Source organism: Heloderma suspectum, chromosome 11 (genome assembly GCF_057233095.1).
Source record: "Heloderma suspectum isolate Gila_16-S chromosome 11, 16-S_ref, whole genome shotgun sequence".
In the NCBI taxonomy this organism is placed as follows: Eukaryota; Metazoa; Chordata; class Lepidosauria; order Squamata; family Helodermatidae; genus Heloderma; species Heloderma suspectum.
Genome location: NC_139468.1, coordinates 5,958,169 through 5,979,759, shown reverse-complemented (window position 1 = coordinate 5,979,759; position 21,591 = coordinate 5,958,169). Strand labels below are relative to the sequence as shown.

Here is a 21,591-nt window from a genome sequence, read left to right as displayed (position 1 = left end):
CCCAGCACTGCTGGGAGTTGTAGGCCTTTTCTCTGCCTAAACATGCATAGGATTGCGCCTTTAATGGCACATGCCTTTCAAAAACAAAAACAGAGAATCTGGTCACAACTCTCAAGCTGGACTCTGAAGTTAACAATACTTTGAGGGTGCAATCCTATGCATATTTAGACTGAAAAAGCTGGCTGGGGAATGCTGGGAGTTGTAGGACTTTTTTCTGTCTAAACATGCATAGGATTGCACCTTGAGTCACCTAGCTTAACTAACTCAGATTCAACTATGTCAACAAACGTTCACATGGAAAATCTGGCATATGGTACAGAATTTGATCTCTAATGAAGAATCCTGAAGTTCCCAGCATTCACAAAACCCTGAACATGACACTAGTCCTCAGAAAGAGGGATTTTTAGAGTTAACAGGAAACGTTTGGCAAAGGTCCCAGTATTTAGTGAAAGGGCTTCTGTACCTTCCCCTGAGCAGTTACTTATACTTTTCATGATCACCAGTCATGCTGTCCTTCACTTACACCTTCATACATTTCCTACTTGCTCCAACAACTGTTTCTCACATTTCCTACTTGCTCCAACAACTGTTTCTCACCCAGAATTTCCATAGTTTGCAAAATCTCAAAAGCCAGGATCAAACTGAATCATGCAAATTTAGCATCTTTATGGAAAACCATTTATATAAATACTATTTGCAGAACTTAATTGGTGCTGAATTTGGATTTTGTGGGAAAACTATGAACAGCTGCTAATAAGTGAAGCCTGTTAAAGCTTTCGTTGGCATTTCTATTAAGACTGGATGATGTAAAACACTCTGAATGCATAGTCACTTTAAATGTAGAAATGATAACATAATAAATTACACCAGCCTTCCCCAACCTAGTGCCTTCTAGCTGGGGATGATGGAAGTTGTCGTTTAACACATCTAGACAGGGCAGCAGGTTGGGAAAGGCTCAATTACACCCATTCTTAGTGGGCATACTTGTCCTCTACTTGAAGTAAAACAGGGCACAACATCATAAGACAGTTTCAACATGGGATGAATCCTAAGCAGGAACTCCTACCGCCCATGCCCATCAATCCAATAATGCTATTGTCTTTACCGTTGGTCTATTTTTCGCTGCTGCAATGGATCCTTGATACTGGCCATTCTCACAAGAGCACTTCCATTGGAATGATTCCAGCACCACATCTAGGAGGAGAATTCTTGGTATCATGAATACAAGGCATATTTTAAAAGGCAAGATGCAAATTACGTAAAGGACAGTGAGTATTCAAAACGCAAGTAGGGTCCTGGCAAACTCTATGCAGTTGCCCAAATTCGAGGAGGAGGAGGAGGAATCTACTAAAACCAGCCAAGGTGGCTAAATGGAAACCCCATGTTCAGCTGCAGTGTACCTTGAATGAGAGTTGCTAGAGAACATCAGCAGAGAAGGGCTGCTGCCTTCACGCCCTTGCTGGCCACTGTTGGAAAGAGGACACTAGGCCCTTGGCCTGTGCAAGCAGGGTTCTTCTCATACTTTCCTGCCTGTTGTCCTAAGGGCCAAGCTGGGACCAACATGCAGCAGAAAAATAAGCTGACCCCTTGCACTGTTGTATGATACGATATAAATGAATAGGTTGCTAACTTGCATGCCGATTGCCTGGGGTGGGGTTTTTAAGTGCAAGCTACAGGCTTGCCCTCTTTGAAGAGGCAGTGTGCTCCAGCAGTGATGTAAGAGCAATAAGCAACAGCGTCTGCTTCACACTTACCGGCATCCGTCTTCCAGTGAAGAAGTGGGAGTAGTGCTTTAGATCTTGATCCGCCAAGGATGATGGCACCACAAAGTATTCCGGAAGACTTAGGGATAAGACAGAACATACATACGTAACAGCTCCTTATGAAATACAATTCACTAATGTTATTGTCACGTTTCTATCCCCCCACACACATACACAAGGAACCCAAGGCGGCTTACACGGTCTTCTTCCTCACTGTTTTAGCCTCACAACCAGCCGGTGAGGTATGTTAGTCAGTGACTGGCCCAAAGTCACCCAGTGAGCTTCACTTGGATCTCCCAAGTCCCAGTCCAACACTCTAACCATTACACCACACTGCCTCTCAAGTGTCTTTTTTAAATACAGTTTTGTATCTCTGAAGTCAAATACAGCATTTCAAGTAAAATACATGACTCAAAGCTTCAGTGTTTTCCTTCCATTTAGGTTAAATATTTCAACTGCAGAAATATTTAAGATGAGCACGAAGTACTCTGAACTGATATCTCTAAAAGAAAGTACAGCTCCAACATTGTTTTTTTAATGGAACCTTTAAGGATTTCAGCTGCCACCTGAATCAACTTTCTTCTTATAAAAGCATCCAACTTTTGTGAACCTCTTTGAAGCAAGTGGCTCAGAGAAAACAGATGGCTCTGTACGCTCTTCATGTACTTGAAAGGTTGTCACAGAGAGGAAGGCCATGATCAATTCTTGATCATCCCAGAGTGCAGGACATGGAATAATGGGCTCAAGTTACAGGAAGCCAGATTCCGGCTGAACATCAGGAAAAACTTCCTGTTAGAGCAATACGACGGTGGAACCAATGACCTAGGGAGGTGGTGGGCTCTCCCACACTGGAGGCATTCAAGACGAGGCTGGACAGCCATCTGTCAGGGATGCTCTGACTTGGATTCCTGCATTGAGCAGGGGGTTGGACTCGATGGCCTTGTAGGCCCCTTCCAACCCTACTATTCTATGATTCTACATTATACTTCCAACTCTGTCCCCCGGCCCCAATGTGGTTTCTTGGTTAAAAGAGCAGACTTACCAGGTAGAGATCATGTAGCCTTCATTGACTGAACACACACGCCATTCTGATGCTCCCGTGCGCTTGATCTCTCTATCCCAGTCCGAGTATGTTTCAAACAGCGGAGTCTGTTGGCTACTGCTACGGCCACCTCCTCCTCCAGGGTCTATTCCATTCACTTGTTTTGCTAGAAGGAAGTGAATACAGACGTTTAAAAAATAATTTCCAAGTCGTACCATGCAAATGCACAGAAAGACATTATTTTACAAGATGTGTGCATAACTATCAGCCTTTAATCCTGCTTTACATAAACTATCTTACAAATGCGGTTTGGTGGGGGCTGAAACACCTGCGAAAGTGTAAATTCAAGGCAACTGGGTTATTTTCCCTTTTGTATCCAGCCACATTTTAACTAACATGAACTTGCACAGAACGGTGAAATGAACAGGAAGTGCCGTTTTGCCACTACCATACACCAGTTTAAATGGGATATGTATCTGCTACTACAATGCACTACAAAATATTTAGGAATGCCTGTGTTAATGCAAGAGAAGAGGGAAGCCCACCCAAGTCTCAGTCCCCATGGTGCAAAGAGTGCAAGCAGGGGGCTCTCTTTCCAGCCTCAGAACTGCAAACACCTCCCTGCACACCAGGGAACCTACGCATTTCTAGTGAGCTTTTTTTATGCACACAGACATGTACCACCATTTAATGTGGATTGCTTATTTGTAAACCTGACAGGGAAGGGCAGGATTCAATGGGAAATTCACTTAAATGATTTCCAGATGAAATTAAAATGAGTTTCAAAATGATTTGCCTATATTTCCTCTCCACTTCCTAAGCATTTTAATATGTAAAAAGAGGAGCCCGGGAAATGGTCCACAGAGATACCAAGGCAGCTACAATCCTACATGAAGGTTCCTGTTTTCAGCATCATCTTTGTAAGCTTGCATATGATTGTGCAACAGCAATGAGAAGCTTCTACATACAAAGAAATCCTTGCACATGAAAAACCAGCATGTTAGGGAGAAGAGTAATAGCTTACCTTTCTCCCAGGCACTCTAGTCTCCTAAGTGAAGAGAAGCTGTTTTTTTGTTTTTAAATGGAAGAGTAATCATGTGAGCTCCCCACCTGCAGTCTGAAATGGTACAAGCCACAACGAGCATTTCCACACCACTGACAACTCAGCTTTGGTTCTCCAGATTTCCCAACTGTTGCCATGTTATCATTGGTCGAGGCTAGCAAACCATTCTTGGGGCTTTCCGTATAAGCAGTGTTGATACAATCAAGCAGTTCACGTTAAGAGTTTCTACCTTCACTGGCTCAGGCAACACATGACAGGTCACAGGTAAGCCTACTTTATTTTATAACTGGCACAGGCTCTACACCGCTCTGTTATTTTACGTATAGCCATTTAAGTATTAAAACAGGATTTTGATTTGATTTATTACATTTATATTCCACTTTCCTTCTGTAGAACTCAAGGCAGTATACGCGGGGTTCCCAAGCAGTCTCCCATCCAGTCACTGACCTGACCCAGACCTGCGAAGCATTTGCCTTCAGGCCGTAGCTCTGGGACCTAGAAGCCCAAGACACCTCCAATCTCCACTCATAAGAACACAGTCCACATGAGACGTTTGGGTGCCTGAGAAGGAGGAGCCAAATGGCGCCTAGCACACATGAACGAACATGCGGCACAATCCAATAGGAAGTTCTCCTGCAAACACCATACAGAAGAGAAAGGGAGCTGCGCAAGAACACCAATGTGCTGTTGTGCACTTCCCATTAATTTCAATGGGGCTTGCGCAGGAGAACTTCCCAGTGGGTTGTGCCACATGTCAAAGTCCGATCTGCCCATCACCCACTCTGCTGCCTTAACAGCCCCCACACTCCACTGTCTGAGAACAGCCTCCTCACCTGGCCTCACAATAGAGCCACCACAGCACTGAAGCCTCAGCTTATATGTGCCAAGTTGGTAGGAGACAAAAGCATGGTCTTATGTGCATCGTGTACATCAAAAACACTGTTCTCCCCTGTTCGACGGTATCCATTTCTAATGCAAAGAGTAAAAATAACTGTCCGATATTCAGATGGCTTCACTTCTAAAGGTCAACAGTAAATCTGAAGGGCTGAAGCTGTGTAGGCTTGGGGCTAGGAGATTCCCTCACCCAATGGCTTTGTAACATTACACTAGAAAAAACCAGGTCCAGAAGGCATCTTTTGCAAGTTTACCTAACAGAGAAAGTTCAGTTGGAGACTGAGCTTGAGCAGGGAGGGTGTGCTCCAGCTCAGCAGGGGTAGCCAAAAGTCTGAGTGGCAAAAGCCTTGGACGGCCTAGCAAGCCTCTAGGAAAAGGAGGTGCGGAGTGCCCAGTGGTACAAATCCTCCTGCAATACTACCAGAAGAGAAGCTTACTGCCAAGAGAAGGGCCAAGGAACAAACCTGATAGAAGGGGCCTATCTAGGTATTCACTGAACTGAGACAAAGAGGGGATTTAGAGGATCAAGACCGGCATAATAGGCTTCAAACACTTTCTGAATCAGTTTTTACCAATCTGATGGGTATATGAAGAATTTTAAAAATTTACTTATAAGTAGAGGCCTAAGAATGCATTGCAAATCATTCCAGAACGCTCCAAAGCAAACTTCTTGTCATCATCAAAAAACACCCACAGAAGCTGGCAGCCATTACAATGCCTCTTTCATGTGGACTTGTGAGTATCTCAGTTACCTGGATTATGGTATTTCTTGCCCACATATTCAAATGCAAAGAGGAGCTGGAGATCTGCTGGCTGGGAGTAATGAGCTATTGCAAGGCACACCTGAATGGGGAAAAAAGAAAGAATTGTAACACATAAAATGGCTCCATCACCGTTTAGAAGAAAATATCGCTCCGCATGAGAAAATACTTACATGTTTAAGAACAGGCAAAAGTAAAAAATTAGACTTTGTCCAATGGGGTACAAGATGCAACTGCTTGAGCACTAAGTATCGCCACCACATTCAGCTTCTACCGATAATGATCAGGATCCAAAGAGCTGCTTTAGGTGTGCTCAAGGACTGTGGCATACCCAATGCACAGCAGACACACACATGCCATAGCATATACTCCATTTAAAACTCCACCCTTTACCAAAAACAGCTTGCCATGACGCAGAGGGGAGCGGCTGCTGGAGAAAACCCAACCCCATCCCACCTTGGGTCCACAGAACTACTTGCATGGTTATTTGGATTCCAGCCTTTTTAGCTAAGGGATTTTCTAAAATCAAATCTCCAGCTTCACTTAAACTGGATGACTATGCAAAAGACAGAAGACTCTGAAGAAAGTGAGAAGCAAGAAGTTTGGGCTGTGTTGCACAAAGGCCTTGCCTCTATGCTGTAGGACAGAATCCTTGGGAGATGTCCAACTTGCATCCTGAACTGAATACCCTAACTAAATACCCTAAAGGCGTACTTTATTCTGCAGCATTTCAAAGTATCTTGCCAACATAAAATCCAAAATGTGGTGCATGTTTCATACTCTAGTTAGAGGCATAGCAATACCAACATTGGTACCACTGAATGTTAAGTCTAAAACATCTGCAGCAGTGTGAATTGGCTGTAACAATATCCTTTAAAATGCTACCTTAAAGTATACCACTCATTTATGAAACACTTTCTTAACACTGTTCCCCCCCCCCCCATTTTTCCAAAACTTATTTTTCCATTTTAGGAAGCAGGGAAGGGGTTTTCCACTGAGTTTTTTAAAAACAAATTTCACATCCCTAACCCTATTATATGGAAAGGTTCTAACCTTCAAGAACACCTTCCATTCCCACCTTAAGACTAAAACAAACAATCTGCAGACAAGGATAAGCAAGGCACATTTTATCCCCCATTCCTCACTTGCTTTTGTAAGAAATAAAAACGGAACATCAGAAACATCCCTCAGAAATCAACATTCTGTTGAAAACAATGGTCACATGGAATTTGCGACAAAGAAACTGGTATTAACATTATATGGATTTTGTAATTTTTCTTTTGGGTAACATGGCTATTTTGCTTTTTGTGTAATGTAGACCCGGAAACTCTGATGTACTTGCCTCCTAAAGCCTGATTTATTTGCTATTTACATCTAAAAAAAACAACTGCACATAGTAGCTCCATTGTCAAGGATTTTAATGGAAGCCCTTTCTTAATGCCAGATTGCAAATGCCTTGAACTACATGGAATGCCATGGAAAAGGAGAAAGGTCAACATTTTTTCTGTATACCATGAGAAAACATTTCTCTAATTAAGCATTTTTCTCCCCTCAGATGTGTTTACAGTGCAATGAGGAAAACTGTTAAGATGCCTGAGTTAAAGCAGCCCACCCTGGCTTCCTATTCTTGCTCTCCTGAAACGAGCTCAGGTTGGAATCAGAGCAGAACTGGGGTTTGTTTTCACCAAAAGCCCCTTCCTCCTAAAAGCAGGTACCTTTACCTTGTTGTATTGACTATAAAAGTGAACTTTCAGTGGTCCACAGCACAGGTTTTACGGCACTGCTAGGCCAGACTTCCCCAACCTGGTGGGCTCCAGATGTCCTAGACTACAACTCTCAGCACAGCACCAGGTTGGGGAAGGCTGCGCTGGGCAGTAGGAAGTATATGCTATTGTACTTATTCCTGGCAGGCTTTTCGTTAGATAAAATTAATGAAAACATCATAGACCCAAAGAACCTCCAACCTCTTCCTGCTAGAGCCTGGCAGACCCCTGAAAAGCCACTCCTGAGGATTGGGGGACCCTTTGGAATGTGTGCAAAGCAGCACAGGTGCTGCAATGGATGGGTGGGTAGACTGGTGCGCGCGCACACACACACACACATATACACAGTGCACAGACAGAAGTGGCTTCTGCCCACACACAGGACACTTTGGATCCAAGCCAAAAAAATTAAGTCATAACTCTCCCCAGTAAGACCACTTAATTCATTATATTGATAATCAGGGTTGTGGGGTTTTTTAAGGGGACCACCCTCCACGCACCCCCCACCCCAATGAAGATGAGTTTTGTCCAAATAGAACTGCCATTCCTTTCCCTCCTGACCAGCTGTTTCTCCTATGAACTGATGCTGGGATGCAAAGCGTGTCTCTGCTTTTCCCTCTCCGAGACCAAGCAAGGGAGGAAGGACTCATGCCCCAAGTGCATTCACATCTGAGGAGGGAGGGAGATCAAGAGTGCCCCGTGTAAGAAACCCTATTTATTTAAAGAGCACCCAACTGGGATAGGCACAGCTTTGTCAGGAGAAGTGCAGCTGCTGGAGAAATGGCCACTGCCAAGACCATCACAGCTTCCAGAAAATATGCATAACCTTTGCACTGAGCTATTAAATAACCTCTCTTTTAAAACGGAAATCCAAGCATGCACACACACCGGGAAATTAAAACTGCAGGGGTTAAACAACAGCTTAAAACTGGTACTGATATATTTTACATACTATTATATTACATTAACTGTTACTCCTTGCCAAAGTTCATGCATTTCACTTCCACTAACAGGCTGAGAGAATACCAGTTTCTACAAAAAGTGCTGCTTTTAATTGCTGCTTTAAAAATACATAATTTACTTCAAAGTTGCTGACTTAATTCTTCCATGGCCTCCACTTACACTAGGCTTCCCCTCCCGCCACTTCCTCCCACGCCCACCTGACTCTTCTTCCTTTGGAGTCTTTTCAGATCGAGTTTGACAGCAAAAACAGATGAACAACAAACTCAAGCCACAAGAAGTTGCATGTTTCCCCGTTTAGTCACCAGCTCACTATCAAGCCAAGCCAATGACTATGCACACACAGGCACAGAGATCGGTCAGGTAAACTTAAAAGTGGGACTCATCCACTGGAGTTGCAAGTTTTTCAGTTCATTATTTTGTGAAGTAATGCCTCCTATTATGTTAAGTATGACAAGACATTCCTTTCGAAAACAAAACATAATTCACAATAGTTTGCTACCAAATGCATAAACCCTCTTTAACATCTACATGTTTTAACCTGATTTTGAATAAAGGGGTGCCAAAAGGGGTAGGAAACACTGAAAAAAATGGCTGCAGCTTAGCATTCTGAGAATATGCTGCCTGCTAGATACACCAGCTTTGACATTAAGGGCATCAGACTAAGAAGCCACTGTCAGCTATCCCACACATACTGCCTTCATGTATTAGCTGAGGAACATTAACTCTGCCTTGGCAACTACTGTTGAGGATTCTTCCCTGTGGCACATGAGAGACGCAGGAAGAAAGCAGTGGCACTATTAGCTTGCCTGTTCTGTCTCACCCAAACATTGTGGCGTGAATCTTCTTCCATGCCAGCTAATCTTTCAGCAGAAATGAAAAAACAGTTAAGGAAGATTGGCAATAACTGCAAGAATTCAGAAGACCACAGTAGTCCCACATAAATAGCTCCAAAACCTCATCAGGAATTATTTTGTGAGAGAGAAGTGCCTATGGGCTTCTTCCCCTTTCAAGAGGAAATGGATTCTACATCTCTGGGCTAAAAATGCTTGGAGGGAAGTACCACGTTGAAAGCAGCTGTGCGGAAATTGTAGCAAAGTCAGTAGTAAAGCCAGGAGCTGCCCATTATGAAGTGAGAAATTGTGATCAAATTCAACCAGGGAAGGCAGAAACAGAACTAGTGGCCACCTCTGGGGTCCCGCCACCCCCTTGAGAAAGAAAAATAAAACAATAAGGCACAGACTCGACTGGTATAGATGTCACATTCCTGATCTCTTCACACGGTAAGCATAATGTACAGCATCAGAAACATGCTTCTCTCCTGTGCAAATTCTCCCCTTCACTGGTTAAGGCTTACCAAGATTGCTCTTGCAAGCAGAATCTGAAATGGGGGTTTGTTTGTTTATTTATTTAGTTATTGCATTTACAGTCAGGGCCAGAAATATCGGAACAAGGATAACTGTTTTGGCAGTCGGCCTCAGTACACCACCACATTGAAGTTAAAAGGAAACACACCCAGATGGGAGCGAAGTCAGGACTTTCAGCTGCAATTCAAGGGGTTTGACAAATGTGGGGCACTAACCATTCAGTAAGTACAGCTAGTGGCATACACACACACCCATCGTTGGTGGCTCATAAGTAATGGAACAAACCAACATCATTTCAAACTTAAGGATCACCTTTAATACCTGGATGAAAATCCTTTGCAGTCAATGACTGCCTGAAGTCTGGAACCCATGGACATGACCCAATGCTGAGTTTCCTCCCTCGAGATGCTGGGCCAGGTCTTTACTGCAGTTGCCTTCAGCTGCCGCTTGTTTGTGGGTCTTTCTGCCTTCAGTCTTGTCTTCAGTAAGTGAAAAGCACGCTCTATTGGGTTGAGATCAGGTGACTGACTTGGCCATTGAAGAACAGCCCACCTCTTTGCCTTGAGAACTCTTATTTATTTATTAAATTTATTAATCGCCCATCTGACTGGTCACCCAGCCACTCTGGGCGATGTACAAACCACCATAAAACAATTTAAAACAATAAAATTTTACCATAAATTTTTTTTTTTTAAATACCCTAGCCCACCCCAAATGCCTGCCTGAACAACCACGTTTTTAATGCACGACGGAAGCTCATTAAAGAGGGGGCATGACGGAGTTCCCTAGGGAGGGAGTTCCACAAAGTGGGGGCCACCACAGAGAAGGCCCTCTCCCTCGTCCCCACCAGTCTAGCTGTCCTGGCTGATGGGACAGAGAGAAGGCCATCCGAGGCTGATCTTGTTAAGCGGCCTGTCTGGTGTTGCTGGAGGCGCTCCTTAAGATAGGCTGGGCCGGAACCATATAGGGTTTTAAAGGTCAAAACCAACACCTTGTATTTGGCCCGGAAAACAAGTGGTAACCAGTGCAACTCCTTCAGCACTGGAGTGATGTGATCTCAACGGCGGCTGCCTTTAATCAGGCGAGCCGCCGCGTTCTGTACCAGCTGCAGTTTCCGAACCATCTTCAAGGGTAACCCCATGTAGAGCGCATGACAGTAGTCTAAACGAGAGGAGACCAGGGCATGTACTACCGATGGGAGCAGATGGTCGGGAAGGAAGGGGCGCAGCCGCCGTATCAGATGGAGTTGATACAGCGCTGTCCGGCTCACAGCTGCCACCTGAGCCTCCATGGACAGCTGGGAGTCCAAAATGACCCCCAGGCTGCGGACCTGGTCTTTCAAGGGTAGCTGTACCCCATTCAACACCAGGTCAACATCCCCCAGCCTCCTCTTGTCTCCCACCAAAAGTACCTCGGTCTTGTCAGGGTTGAGCTTCAGCTTATTCCTCCCCATCCAGCCACTCACCGTCTCCAGACATTTGGACAGGGATTCTACGGCCAACCTTGGTGAAGATTTGAATGAGAGGTAGAGCTGCGTGTCATTCGCATATTGATGACACTGCACCCCAAACCTCCTGATGATAGCCCCCAGTGGCTTCACATAGATGTTAAATAGCATCAGGGAGAGGATGGAACCCTGTGGCACCCCACAAGTAAGTGGCCACGGGTCCGAAACCTCCTCTCCCAGTGCTACCCTCTGGTACCTGCCGGAGAGGAAGGACCGGAACCACCGCAATACAGTGTCTCCAATGCCCAACCCCTCCAGGCGGTCCAGGAGGATACCGTGGTCAACGGTATCAAAAGCCGCTGAGAGGTCGAGGAGAACAAGGAAGGAGCATTCACCCCTATCCAGAGCCCTCCTCATATCATCCACCAAGGCGACCAAGGCCGTTTCTGTCCCATGCCCAGGCCTGAAGCCCGACTGAAATGGGTCTAGATAATCGGTTTCTTCCAAGTGTGCCTTCAACTGCACCGCCACCACCCGCTCAATCACCTTGCCCAAAAATGTCAGATTTGAGACTGGGCGAAAGTTGTTCAGAACTTGAGGATCCAAGGAGGGCTTCTTTAAGAGCGGTCTTATCACTGCCTCCTTGAGGGCTGATGGCATCACTCCTCAAGGGAGGCGTTCACCACCGCCTTGATCCCCTCACCCAGTCTCTCTCTGCAGCTCATAATGAGCCAAGATGGGCAAGGATCAAGTAAGCAGGTGGTCGGCCTTACAGATGAAAGCACCTTGTCCACTTCATCAGGAGGAAGAAGCTGGAACCGATCCCACAAAACCGGTTTGCCACAGGCTGCCTCTTGCTCACTAACTGTATCCACAGTGTGCAGAGTAACACACCTAATCTGATCAATTTTATCTGCAAAGTGCCTTGCCAAAGCCTCACAGGAGGCCTTAGAATGCTCCAGTGGTTCCGGAGCCACAGGACCGACCAGGCTCCGGACCACTTGGAACAGCCTCCTGGGGCAGCACTCTGCAGACGCGATGGAGGCAGCATAATATTCCTTTTTTGCTGCCTTCACCGCCACATGATAGGCTGAAGATATAGCTCTAGCCCGTGTCTGATCGTCTTTGGAGCGAGACGTCCGCCACCGGCGCTCTAGCCGTCTCACCTCCTGTTTCAGAGCTCGTAACCATGGATTGAACCATGGTGCAGTCCGAGCCCTGTTCAGGGGGTGAGGGCGTTTCGGAGCCACCCGATCTAATGCCCCAGTAATTGCGGCATTCCAGCCACCCACCAGGGTCTCGACCGAGTGGCCGTTGGCATGCCCCAGAGAATCCCCAAGCGCGTTCAGGAATCCATTTGTATCCATAAGACGCCTGGGGCGGACCATTTTAATGGGTCCTCCACCCCTGCGGAGGGGTTGTGGAACCGAGAAGTCCAACATCACCAGATAGTGATCTGACCATGATAAGGGGGTGGTGGATATACCCCCGACTTCCAGATCACTCCCCGCTTCTCCAGAAACAAACACAAGGTCTAATGCATGACCGGCTACATTGGTGGGCCCAGTTAGAATATGGTGTAGCTCCCAGGAGGCCACGGTCTCCATGAAGTCCTGAGGTGCTCCTGTGAGGATGGCCTCCGAATGTACGTTGAAGTCCCCCAACACCAGTAAGTTAGGGGACTGTACACGCACATCAGAGACCACCTCAAGCACCTCGGCCAGGGAGTCAGTCGTGCAGCGGGGTGGACGGTACACGAGCAGAATCCCCAGACTGCCCTTCGGGCCCAACCTCCAGTACATGCACTCAGCAACCTTAGTCTCCTGGAGAGGGGGTCTGGTGAAGACCAAGGACTCTCGGTAGATAACAGCCACTCCCCCTCCCCGATCCCCAGCCCTCGGCTGCTGTGCATACGAAAATCCAGCTGGACACATGGCTGCAAGGGTTGGAGCAGCAGCCTCGTCCAGCCAGGTCTCCGTAATACATGCCAGGTCTGCACCCTCATCCAGGATCATGTCATGGATGAGGGAGGTTTTCTGGGTAACAGACCTGGCATTGCAGAGCAGCAAACGAAGGCCAGAAGATGGGGTCACGCCTCCCCCAGCCATCCTTTGGCTCTGGACAGGCCCGGAGCAGGGGACAGATACTACACATCTCTCCCTTGTTCCCCTTACCTGGCATGGCCTGCCCCTAGCGCTCCACCAGCGCCTGCTGCCCAGCCTCGGTATGTTCTGGCCCCCAACACTCCCCCCACTGCCTCCATCAGGTGGACACATGCCCCCTCACTCCCGCCTATCAGGCAGGCTACCCACCCCTAAAAACACAACAAAATCCCCCCCAACAAAATAAAACAAACAAAACAATTAAAATCCCCTTAAAAATGCCAGGCAGGAGTCCACAGGGAAGGCCTGGTGGCGGTGGTAGCGGCGACGGCGGCAGCAGGCCCAGCGGCGGCAAGCACGCCTCTTCCCCGGTGGTGGTGGTGGCTTCTCCTGCAGGCCCTGGCTCTCCCAGGCCATCTCAGCCAGTCAGCTTATGTAGCCCCTCCAGGGAGGGGCAGGTGGAGCAGCACAGCTGCCTCGGTACCTGGGGGCCTGGTCCTGCAGGGACTGGCGGTCTGCCAGGCAGAAGTCCACAAGGAAGGCCTGGTGGTGGTGGCAGCGGCGGCAGCAGCAGGCCCAGCGGCAGCAGCAGCAGGCCCAGCAGCAGCAAGCGCGCCTCTTCCCCAGTGGTGGTGGTGGTGGTGGCTTCTCCTGCAGGCCCTGGCTCTCCCAGGCCACCTCAGCCAGCCAGCTTATGTAGCCCCTCCAGGGAGGGGCAGGTAGAGCAGCACAGCTGGCTCGGTACCTGGGGGCCTGGTCCTGCAGGGACTGGCGGTCTGCCAGGCAGAAGTCTACAAGGAAGGCCTGGTGGTGGTGGCAGTGGCGGCAGCAGCAGGCCCAGCGGCGGCAGCAGCAGGCCCAGCGGCGGCAGCAGCAGGCCCAGCGGCGGCAGCAGCAGGCCCAGCGGCGGCAGCAGCAGGCCCAGCGGCGGCAAGCACGCCTCTTCCCCGGTGGTGGTGGTGGTGGCGGCTTCTCCTGCAGGCCCTGGCTACCCAAACTCTTGGGTAGCTTTTGCTGTATGTTTTGGGTCATTATCCATCTGCAATATGAAGCGGCGTCCTGTCAGTTTGGCAGCATTTGGCTGAATCTGAGCAGAAAGTACAGCCCTATACACTTCAGAATTCATCCTGCTGCTTTTATCAGCAGTCAGGTCATCAATAAACACCAGTGACCTGGCTCCATTGGCAGCCATGCATGCCCATGCCATAACACTGCCTCCGCCATGTTTGACAGATGATGTGGTATGCTTTGGATCATGAGCTGATCCTTTCCTTCTCCATACTTTTCTCTTCCCATCATTCTGGTGCAAGTTAATCTTGGTCTCATCAGTCCAAAGAATCTTATTCCAGAACCGGGCAGGCTTTTTTAGGTGTTTGCTGGCAAAGGCTAGTCTGGCCTTTTGGTTCTTGAGCGTTACCAGTGGTTTGCACCTTGTTGTGAAGCCTCTGTATTTACATTCATAAAGCCGTCTCTTGACTGTTGATGTTGACAATGACATGCCTACCTCAAGAGCGTTCTTGACCTGCCTAGATGTCGTGAAAGGGTTCCTCTTCACCATGAGCAGAATTCTGCGGTCATCCACTTTAGTTGACTTCCGTGGTCTGCCAGGCCTTTTGGTGTTGCTGAGCTTGCCAGTTAATTCCTTCTTTTTCAGGATGTTCCAAACTGTTGTATTGGCCACTCCCAATGTTTTTGCTATCTCTCTGATGGGTTTATTTTGTTTCCTCAGGCTAATGATGGCCTCCTTCACTCGCATGGACACCTCTTTGGACCTCATGTTGGGAGTTCCAGTGAACAGCTACCAAATGCAAATGTAACACCCAGAACCACCTCCAGGCCTTTTATCTGCTTGATTGGTCATGAGGTACCCAGGAAACAGGCCACACCTGGCCATGCAGCTGCTTGTCAGCCATTCGTTCCATTACTTATGAGCCACCAACGATGGGGAGGGGGGAGTGTATGCCACTGGCTGTCCTTCCTGAATGGTTAGTGCCCCACTTTTGTCAAACCCCTTGAATTACAGCTGGAAGTCCTGACTTCGCTCCCATCTGGGTGTGTTTCCTTTCAACTTCAATGTGGTGGTGTACAGAGGCCAAATGCCAAAACAGTTATCCTTCTTCCGATATTTCTGGCCCTGACTGTATATCCCTCCTTTTTTCCTCTTGCAAGGAATCCAAGGCGGCTTACATTATCCTCCTCCTCTTCATTTTATCCTCACAACAACAACCCTGGGAGGTGGGTTGGGCTGAGAATCTGTGACTGGCCCAAAGTCACCCAGTGAGCTTCCATGGCCAAGTGGGGACTAGAACCTGGATCTCCCGGCTCCCAGTCCAACACTCTCACCACTATACCACACTGGCTCTCATGTTGGAATAGGTGTGAGTTTGCAAACACTGGGTACAAGACAATCTGGGTAGTGTTCAGCATACATAGCACCAAAGATGGTATCATGCTTCATCATTGCTGAAGTAAGCTGGAGAAGCGAATTGGTGCAGGAAGATGGGAAGAAGGAAACCTGAGTCTGTGGCACGCTCCCAATCTCCTAACCATGATTAGGAGACTGGCATATTGCATCTGACCACTAATGCTCATATCATATTGCTCCCTTGCGTAAACAAGAGCACACACAAAACAAGACATACACTTTGAGTCCAAATCTTGCTGATACTGACACAATATGCAGTGCAAGCAGTAGATTCCATTAATGCTAATGCTAAGAAAATATTCAGATGTCTCTTTGTTCCTGCACAGTGACTGTCTCCAATATGTTAAGCATTTCACTTTTTAAAACCATCTATTTGAGCTTGTTAAACAAGAAAGCACGTCAAAGACTAGATTGACTCAGCCCCTGCCACAGTTTCAGGATGTTATTTACAGTTTCCACCTGAAGTAAAAAAAAGCTTTTACTTCAACATACAGCTGCATGAGAAATTTAAAACCAAGATGGCAAATATATTGGTATATACCACACTGAATGGCCTTCTTGTTCTCTCTTTAACCAAGCACAAACATTCATCCAGCAGTTTTTAAACAAGTGTAGAATGCTAAGCATCTGCCAGACAAAACTCTTGACTCCAACTTTCCAGGAGCTACGTGTGAATTTTCACATCCTAACCTTTGAGTACCATTCGGTTAAAGGACAACAACTGTCAGCATGGAAGTAACTAACTGTTTCCATTTCCTACATCAACAGAATATCTATTGTGAATGCCTGATTTTAATACACAATTTGATTCCAGTCTTGTGTGATTTAAAATGAACCATTAGAGTTCCTGATGTACTGATCCCTAGGTTCACAAATTGTGGGTTGAGATTACAACCCTCCCCCAGAGGAGTGGGGGTGGAAATGTCACAAGCACTGGGACGTCAGAATGATTTTAGACTGTGCTAAAAGACAGACAGCTGCTGGGGGGGGGGGGGGCTGCTGGAGGAGAAGCTCTGAAAACTACAGCTGGAAGGAGCTTCTCCGCTCCACTCGCTTGAGTCGATGGCTCAGAGCAGCCAGGCAAATTCTGCTGCTAGCCAAGAGAAGAAGGGTGTCAGGATAGAGGCAATGCACCTGCTAAAATAATATTTTTAACAATGATTCACCATGACTCTACAATTCTTGTGCCCAGCAGTGGGATGTGTGCTACTGTGCAGCAAAACCTCCATACCCCAAAACTGCATGCTGTGAGAAAATAAACCATCAAAGGCTCCTGGGAGCCCAAAGGAACAACCCACAAAACAGGCTGCCTGCTGCACCTCTGGATGATGCTATGCTCTGGCCATACCTGCTTCTACTGGAGGTGGGCAATTGTTTGCATCACGCATGACAGGATTGTTCAGTCACTCTCAATGCAGAAACATAGCGGTTCCCCACCCTCAGAAGGAGAGAGCCTACTGAGTCTCTACTGAAGTCAATGCTTTGAGCTTGCCCCTTAAAATTGGTGAGTTAGGGTCAAACTAGATGTGGGAAATCTATGCTCAGATTCTCCTACATTTTTTTTTTTAATTAGCAGCTGCATACAGCTGCTTTGACAATTGGGGAAGTGATGCTGGAGGGGAATTTTAACTCTTTCGCCCTACATCATTTACTCTCAACTCAAGATATCTATCTGACTCAAAGAGGATATTAGCCACAGAGGAAGGAGGTTTTATTTTATTTTTAAAAAGAAAAACTACATGTGTTTGTACCTGTTTTTTTCTTGTCTGTGACGAATATAGGGGGTCGGGGCAATTTCAGATGGTTAAGTGGTGCAGGGTGTGATGTTAGGCGCAAGATGGTGTGTGGGGGGGGGATAAAAATCCATCCCTCATTGATGTGACCTCAATGCAAAATAGGGGTATCCCCCCTGCACACATACACAACTACTTTTAAACAAAGAGAAAGATGTCAGAAAATCCCATCACGTATCTCCCTTGTCACACCTAGTTTTGCTGGCAGTTATCAGATGTTTGGGAAACACTGCGCTAAACAGGTTGTGGGTCTGATATTGGAGGAGGTAAAGCAAGTTTAAAAGGTGGTCCTTTTGAATAGGCATGAATACGCTCTCTGTGGAGTGTTATATTAACAAACAAAAGCTCTTTTTTCTGTGAGTATTAAGTATTCAAGGAACAAAAAATAATAAGCATTAGAAGACTAGCAGTGACCGAGGCAAGCAAGGAGTCCATTTCTGCAACTGCAAGGGCCAGAAAGAATGTTGAAACCTCAACCAATGTTGAATGTTGAAAACATGACACCAAGCATTGTTCAAGGGTTAAACAACACAATGGTGCAGTTCAGTTGATCATGTCTTGGTTTATTAAAACCAGGATATGCATGAGCCTTTTGACTACGCACATGGCAGCCCTTTTGCTTTTCCCTTCACAGCATGCAGCAGTCAAACGAAGTAGTTTCTAACCAGAGTCCCTCATTTTGTCCAAACCAGGAAACTAAGTTAACTTAGTTAACTTAACTAAGAACCTGGCTTGTTCTGAAGTTGGTAACCATAGTTTCCTTGTTCAGATTAAATAGGAAACTATGATTAGAGACTTCCTGGCAGACTGCTGAGAACTATAAGCAAAACAGAGAACCAACAGGGCTGCTTGCATGGGCAAAAGGCATATGCATATGTTGGTGCAATAAGCTGAGATTTGATTGTCCAACATGGTCAATGTTAAAAGCACCACCTAAACTTACAGCTTTTCCAACTCATGTTCACAAACTCAGCTTAGCACCTGCATGATTCCTGAAAATGATATTAAAGTCACTTTTAATGTACTGTAACTAAGGAAATCTGTTTGGCTATAAGCCATAAGAACTTTACATTAAAATGTGCAAACTGAGCACCATGGCCTTATGTGCTGAGCAAGATGCTCACCACTTGATTACACGCTCCATGTACATTTGATATGTATTTGGTACAATGTTGTGTTCACATATGGTTAAAATAACCTCTCTCTCATTCATCTGCAATATTACCTTATGATAAGTCACAATTTCCATTGTGAGTGTGGGGGATTGGGAGATTATAGCCCAGTTCTCACCAAGATGAAAAGCCTGTGTCTGCACTTTGGACTGCAGACAAGGGATTGCAGGATAGAACTCTCCCCTTTAAAATTCCCTCCACACAAAACTGGCACAAGAGAGAAGGGTTCTAGCTTAGCTTCTCCCTGACATGCTATGTGGAGGGAAACCTGCAGGAAGACGTGATACTGCCACAATGAGAACTAGGCCTAGGTACAATAAGTTACGTTGCGGCTCCACTGCCGTACCAACATTTATGGTGGTAAATCGAACAGCTGACCCATTGGTGAAACAACAAATGATAGCAACCAGTCTCAGTTCTCAGATATATTGAAATGCTATTTAATTACTGGCTTGTTTTATTCTGAAAATAACAAAAATCCCTGACTAAGTACAAACTTTCCCCAGCTAGAGTAGGATCCAACGGAGTCCCACCGCTGACAACCAGCACTGCTGCTTCTCAGAGTGTGCGTGCGGCTCCTACCACCAGGGGCGATGATGCAACACTTCTGGGGGGCAACCTGCCCCTTCCAGAAACTTGCGTTTCTAGTCGTTCGGAAGCTTGGGAAGCGCTACATCACCGCCACTGGCAGCAGGGGCTGCAGGGGCTCCGCTGCTGGTGGGGCCAGCCATGTGCATACTGGGGACCAGTGGTGCTGGCCACTAGCAGCAGAACACCACGGGATCCTACCCCTAGTTAAATACTTCAGCTTTAAGCATTCAAGACAAAAACTAGACCTACTGCATACCTTTTTTGCACTTTCTGGTCCTGCTTCATCGAAACGAAATCGGACAATACGAAAGTCTTTGCAGTAAATGATTAATTCTGTTGGATTAAATTTAAGTTTTTGGTTGGGACCCAGAACTTTCTGTTTTCTCTTTGTGTCATTTACTGCAAGGAAGAGATAAGAAAAAATGGAGACATACTTATACATTTTTTAAAGAACACAACATGTAAAACACCACCTGGTTCTGAATGCTGAAGACAATCCTAGTAACATTTACCGAACAATGAAGCTGTTATATCACAGGTTCATTAACACCTCTACTACATTACTGTGCTTGTATCCACTTCTTCCTGCTAGGAGTTCAGAGCTGCATTTACCTTCACAATAGCCCTGGGAGGTAGATTAGGGTGAGAAACTATTATTTGCTCTGCTGGAGATGATCCAGAGAGCCTCATAGCTGAGTGGGGAATGGGGTTTCCTATTGCAGAGCCCACCAGCTCTCTCTAATCCATCTCTCTGGGCTAGTGCACCTCAATCTGCCTGTATCACACTGAAACCTGGATTATAAAGGTGGCTCTGGAGAGGTGCACTTTAATGTTTGGATAATCTTGCCTTCAGGCAGGGTTTGGATTTGGACAATTCTCTAGCTCTATAATTCTACCTGAAATGGTTCAGAGCTGCTGTCCTCTTGGGCTAGCAGGCAGAGAAGAGCCATAATCTGGGACCACCGTCCCAGGAACTGACTACGTGCAGCCTAAACCACACACCCCTGATCTTGTTCTTGTCATCTAGGGCTACAAATGCTTCCTATTTCAGTCTCATATAATCAACATATCACCACTTCAAGTCCATTGGCAGAAGCAAGCAGCATTTTACACAAATCTAGTTTGGGGCATAAAAGTGGATTTTGCAAATCTCTTAAGGGTTTGCATTATCAGCGTACTAAAAGGTTGATTCGAGGGAAGCTTCCTCAGAAGAAAGTCCCATTGAACTGAATGGTGCTCACTGTCAGGTAAGAGGGCACACACGATTGTAGCCTTATGCTGCAATCCTGTACACAGCTACATGGGAGTACATCCTGCTGAACGCATCTGATCAGGTTGCAGACCTTTTGAACCAGCAGACATATTTTCACAGGCACGAGACAATTTAGACTCTTCTGCTTTTATGTACTAAACAAAAATGCACCAAAAACACAAACATGTTAACTATCACACCCAACTGCTTCATACATACCTGTGACTATCTGCTCAATGCATGTCAGTGCAACATCATGATCTCCCAAGAGAAGGTTTCTGTACTGGAACTTCTGAAACACAGGAGGTAAGTTCATGTTAGATACCATGAGTCACTGTTTATTGTATTCTAGTAATTTTGTAGATTAAGTCTGAGCTATGCTTTGCATAGTCAGATATAATCACCTTGAAGGCTAAGAGTTGAAGTTATTACTGTCACTCTGTATAACACGTCACTGAACACTTAGTAAAACAGGGGTGGGGAACCTGTGGGCCACCCTGCTGGATGGGGCTGATGGGAGTTGGAATCCATCTTTGAGATTTACAGTTTTGATTATTAAATGCTTGAAAGTTATAGAATCACCGAATGTTTTGACAGGGTATCACTGACAGTACCTCTACAGCAGCTGTCCCCAACCTGGTGCCCTCCAGATGTCCTAGACTTAAACTCCCATCAGCCCCAGCCAGCATGGCCAATGGCCATGAATGCTGGGAGTTGTTGTCCAAAACATCTGCAGAGCAACAGGTTGGGGAAGGCTACTCTACAGGGCTCATTAAGTTTTTTAAGGGAGCCAGTACAGCCAAGGGTAAGAGATGATGGGAGTTGTAGGGCAAAACACCTGGAGGGCCACAAGTGCCCAACCCCTGCTTTAAGGGGACAGTTTATAAGGGCACATTTGTAGGAGAGACACTTACCTGCCAAGGTTGAACAGACACCACTAGACTTCAGTTGGTTAAGGTAGGACTATTTTTTTCAAACAAGCTTAAATGGGTCTCTATCTCAGCATGCAGCAATATCCATTCTAAGACTATTGCCTCATGTCTGGTCTTTAGAGTGATGGTTACTGGAGAGAACTAAGAAACATTTGAGAAGGCGTTTAAGATGACAGTAGCTTTTAGGTAGCTGATGGTCCTTTTTGCAAAAGCACTGAAAGAATGGTGGGGGTTTGTTGCTGTCCACAGGTGGATACCTTCCTT

General features: G+C 46.3%; 1 protein-coding gene across 1 annotated transcript in view; it reads right to left on the bottom strand.

The window, feature by feature from the left end:
• Positions 1-21,591, bottom strand: part of MTMR10 (myotubularin related protein 10) — a 53,843-nt gene that overhangs the window by 11,602 nt on the left and 20,650 nt on the right. The window contains exons 4-9 of the mRNA XM_084816716.1: positions 20,615-20,687; positions 19,400-19,542; positions 5,515-5,605; positions 2,806-2,971; positions 1,755-1,842; positions 1,106-1,194 (exon numbers count right to left, since the gene is read on the bottom strand). Coding sequence (XP_084672842.1) covers positions 1,106-1,194; positions 1,755-1,842; positions 2,806-2,971; positions 5,515-5,605; positions 19,400-19,542; positions 20,615-20,687 — 650 coding nt within the window. The remainder of the gene's footprint in view (positions 1-1,105; positions 1,195-1,754; positions 1,843-2,805; positions 2,972-5,514; positions 5,606-19,399; positions 19,543-20,614; positions 20,688-21,591) is intronic.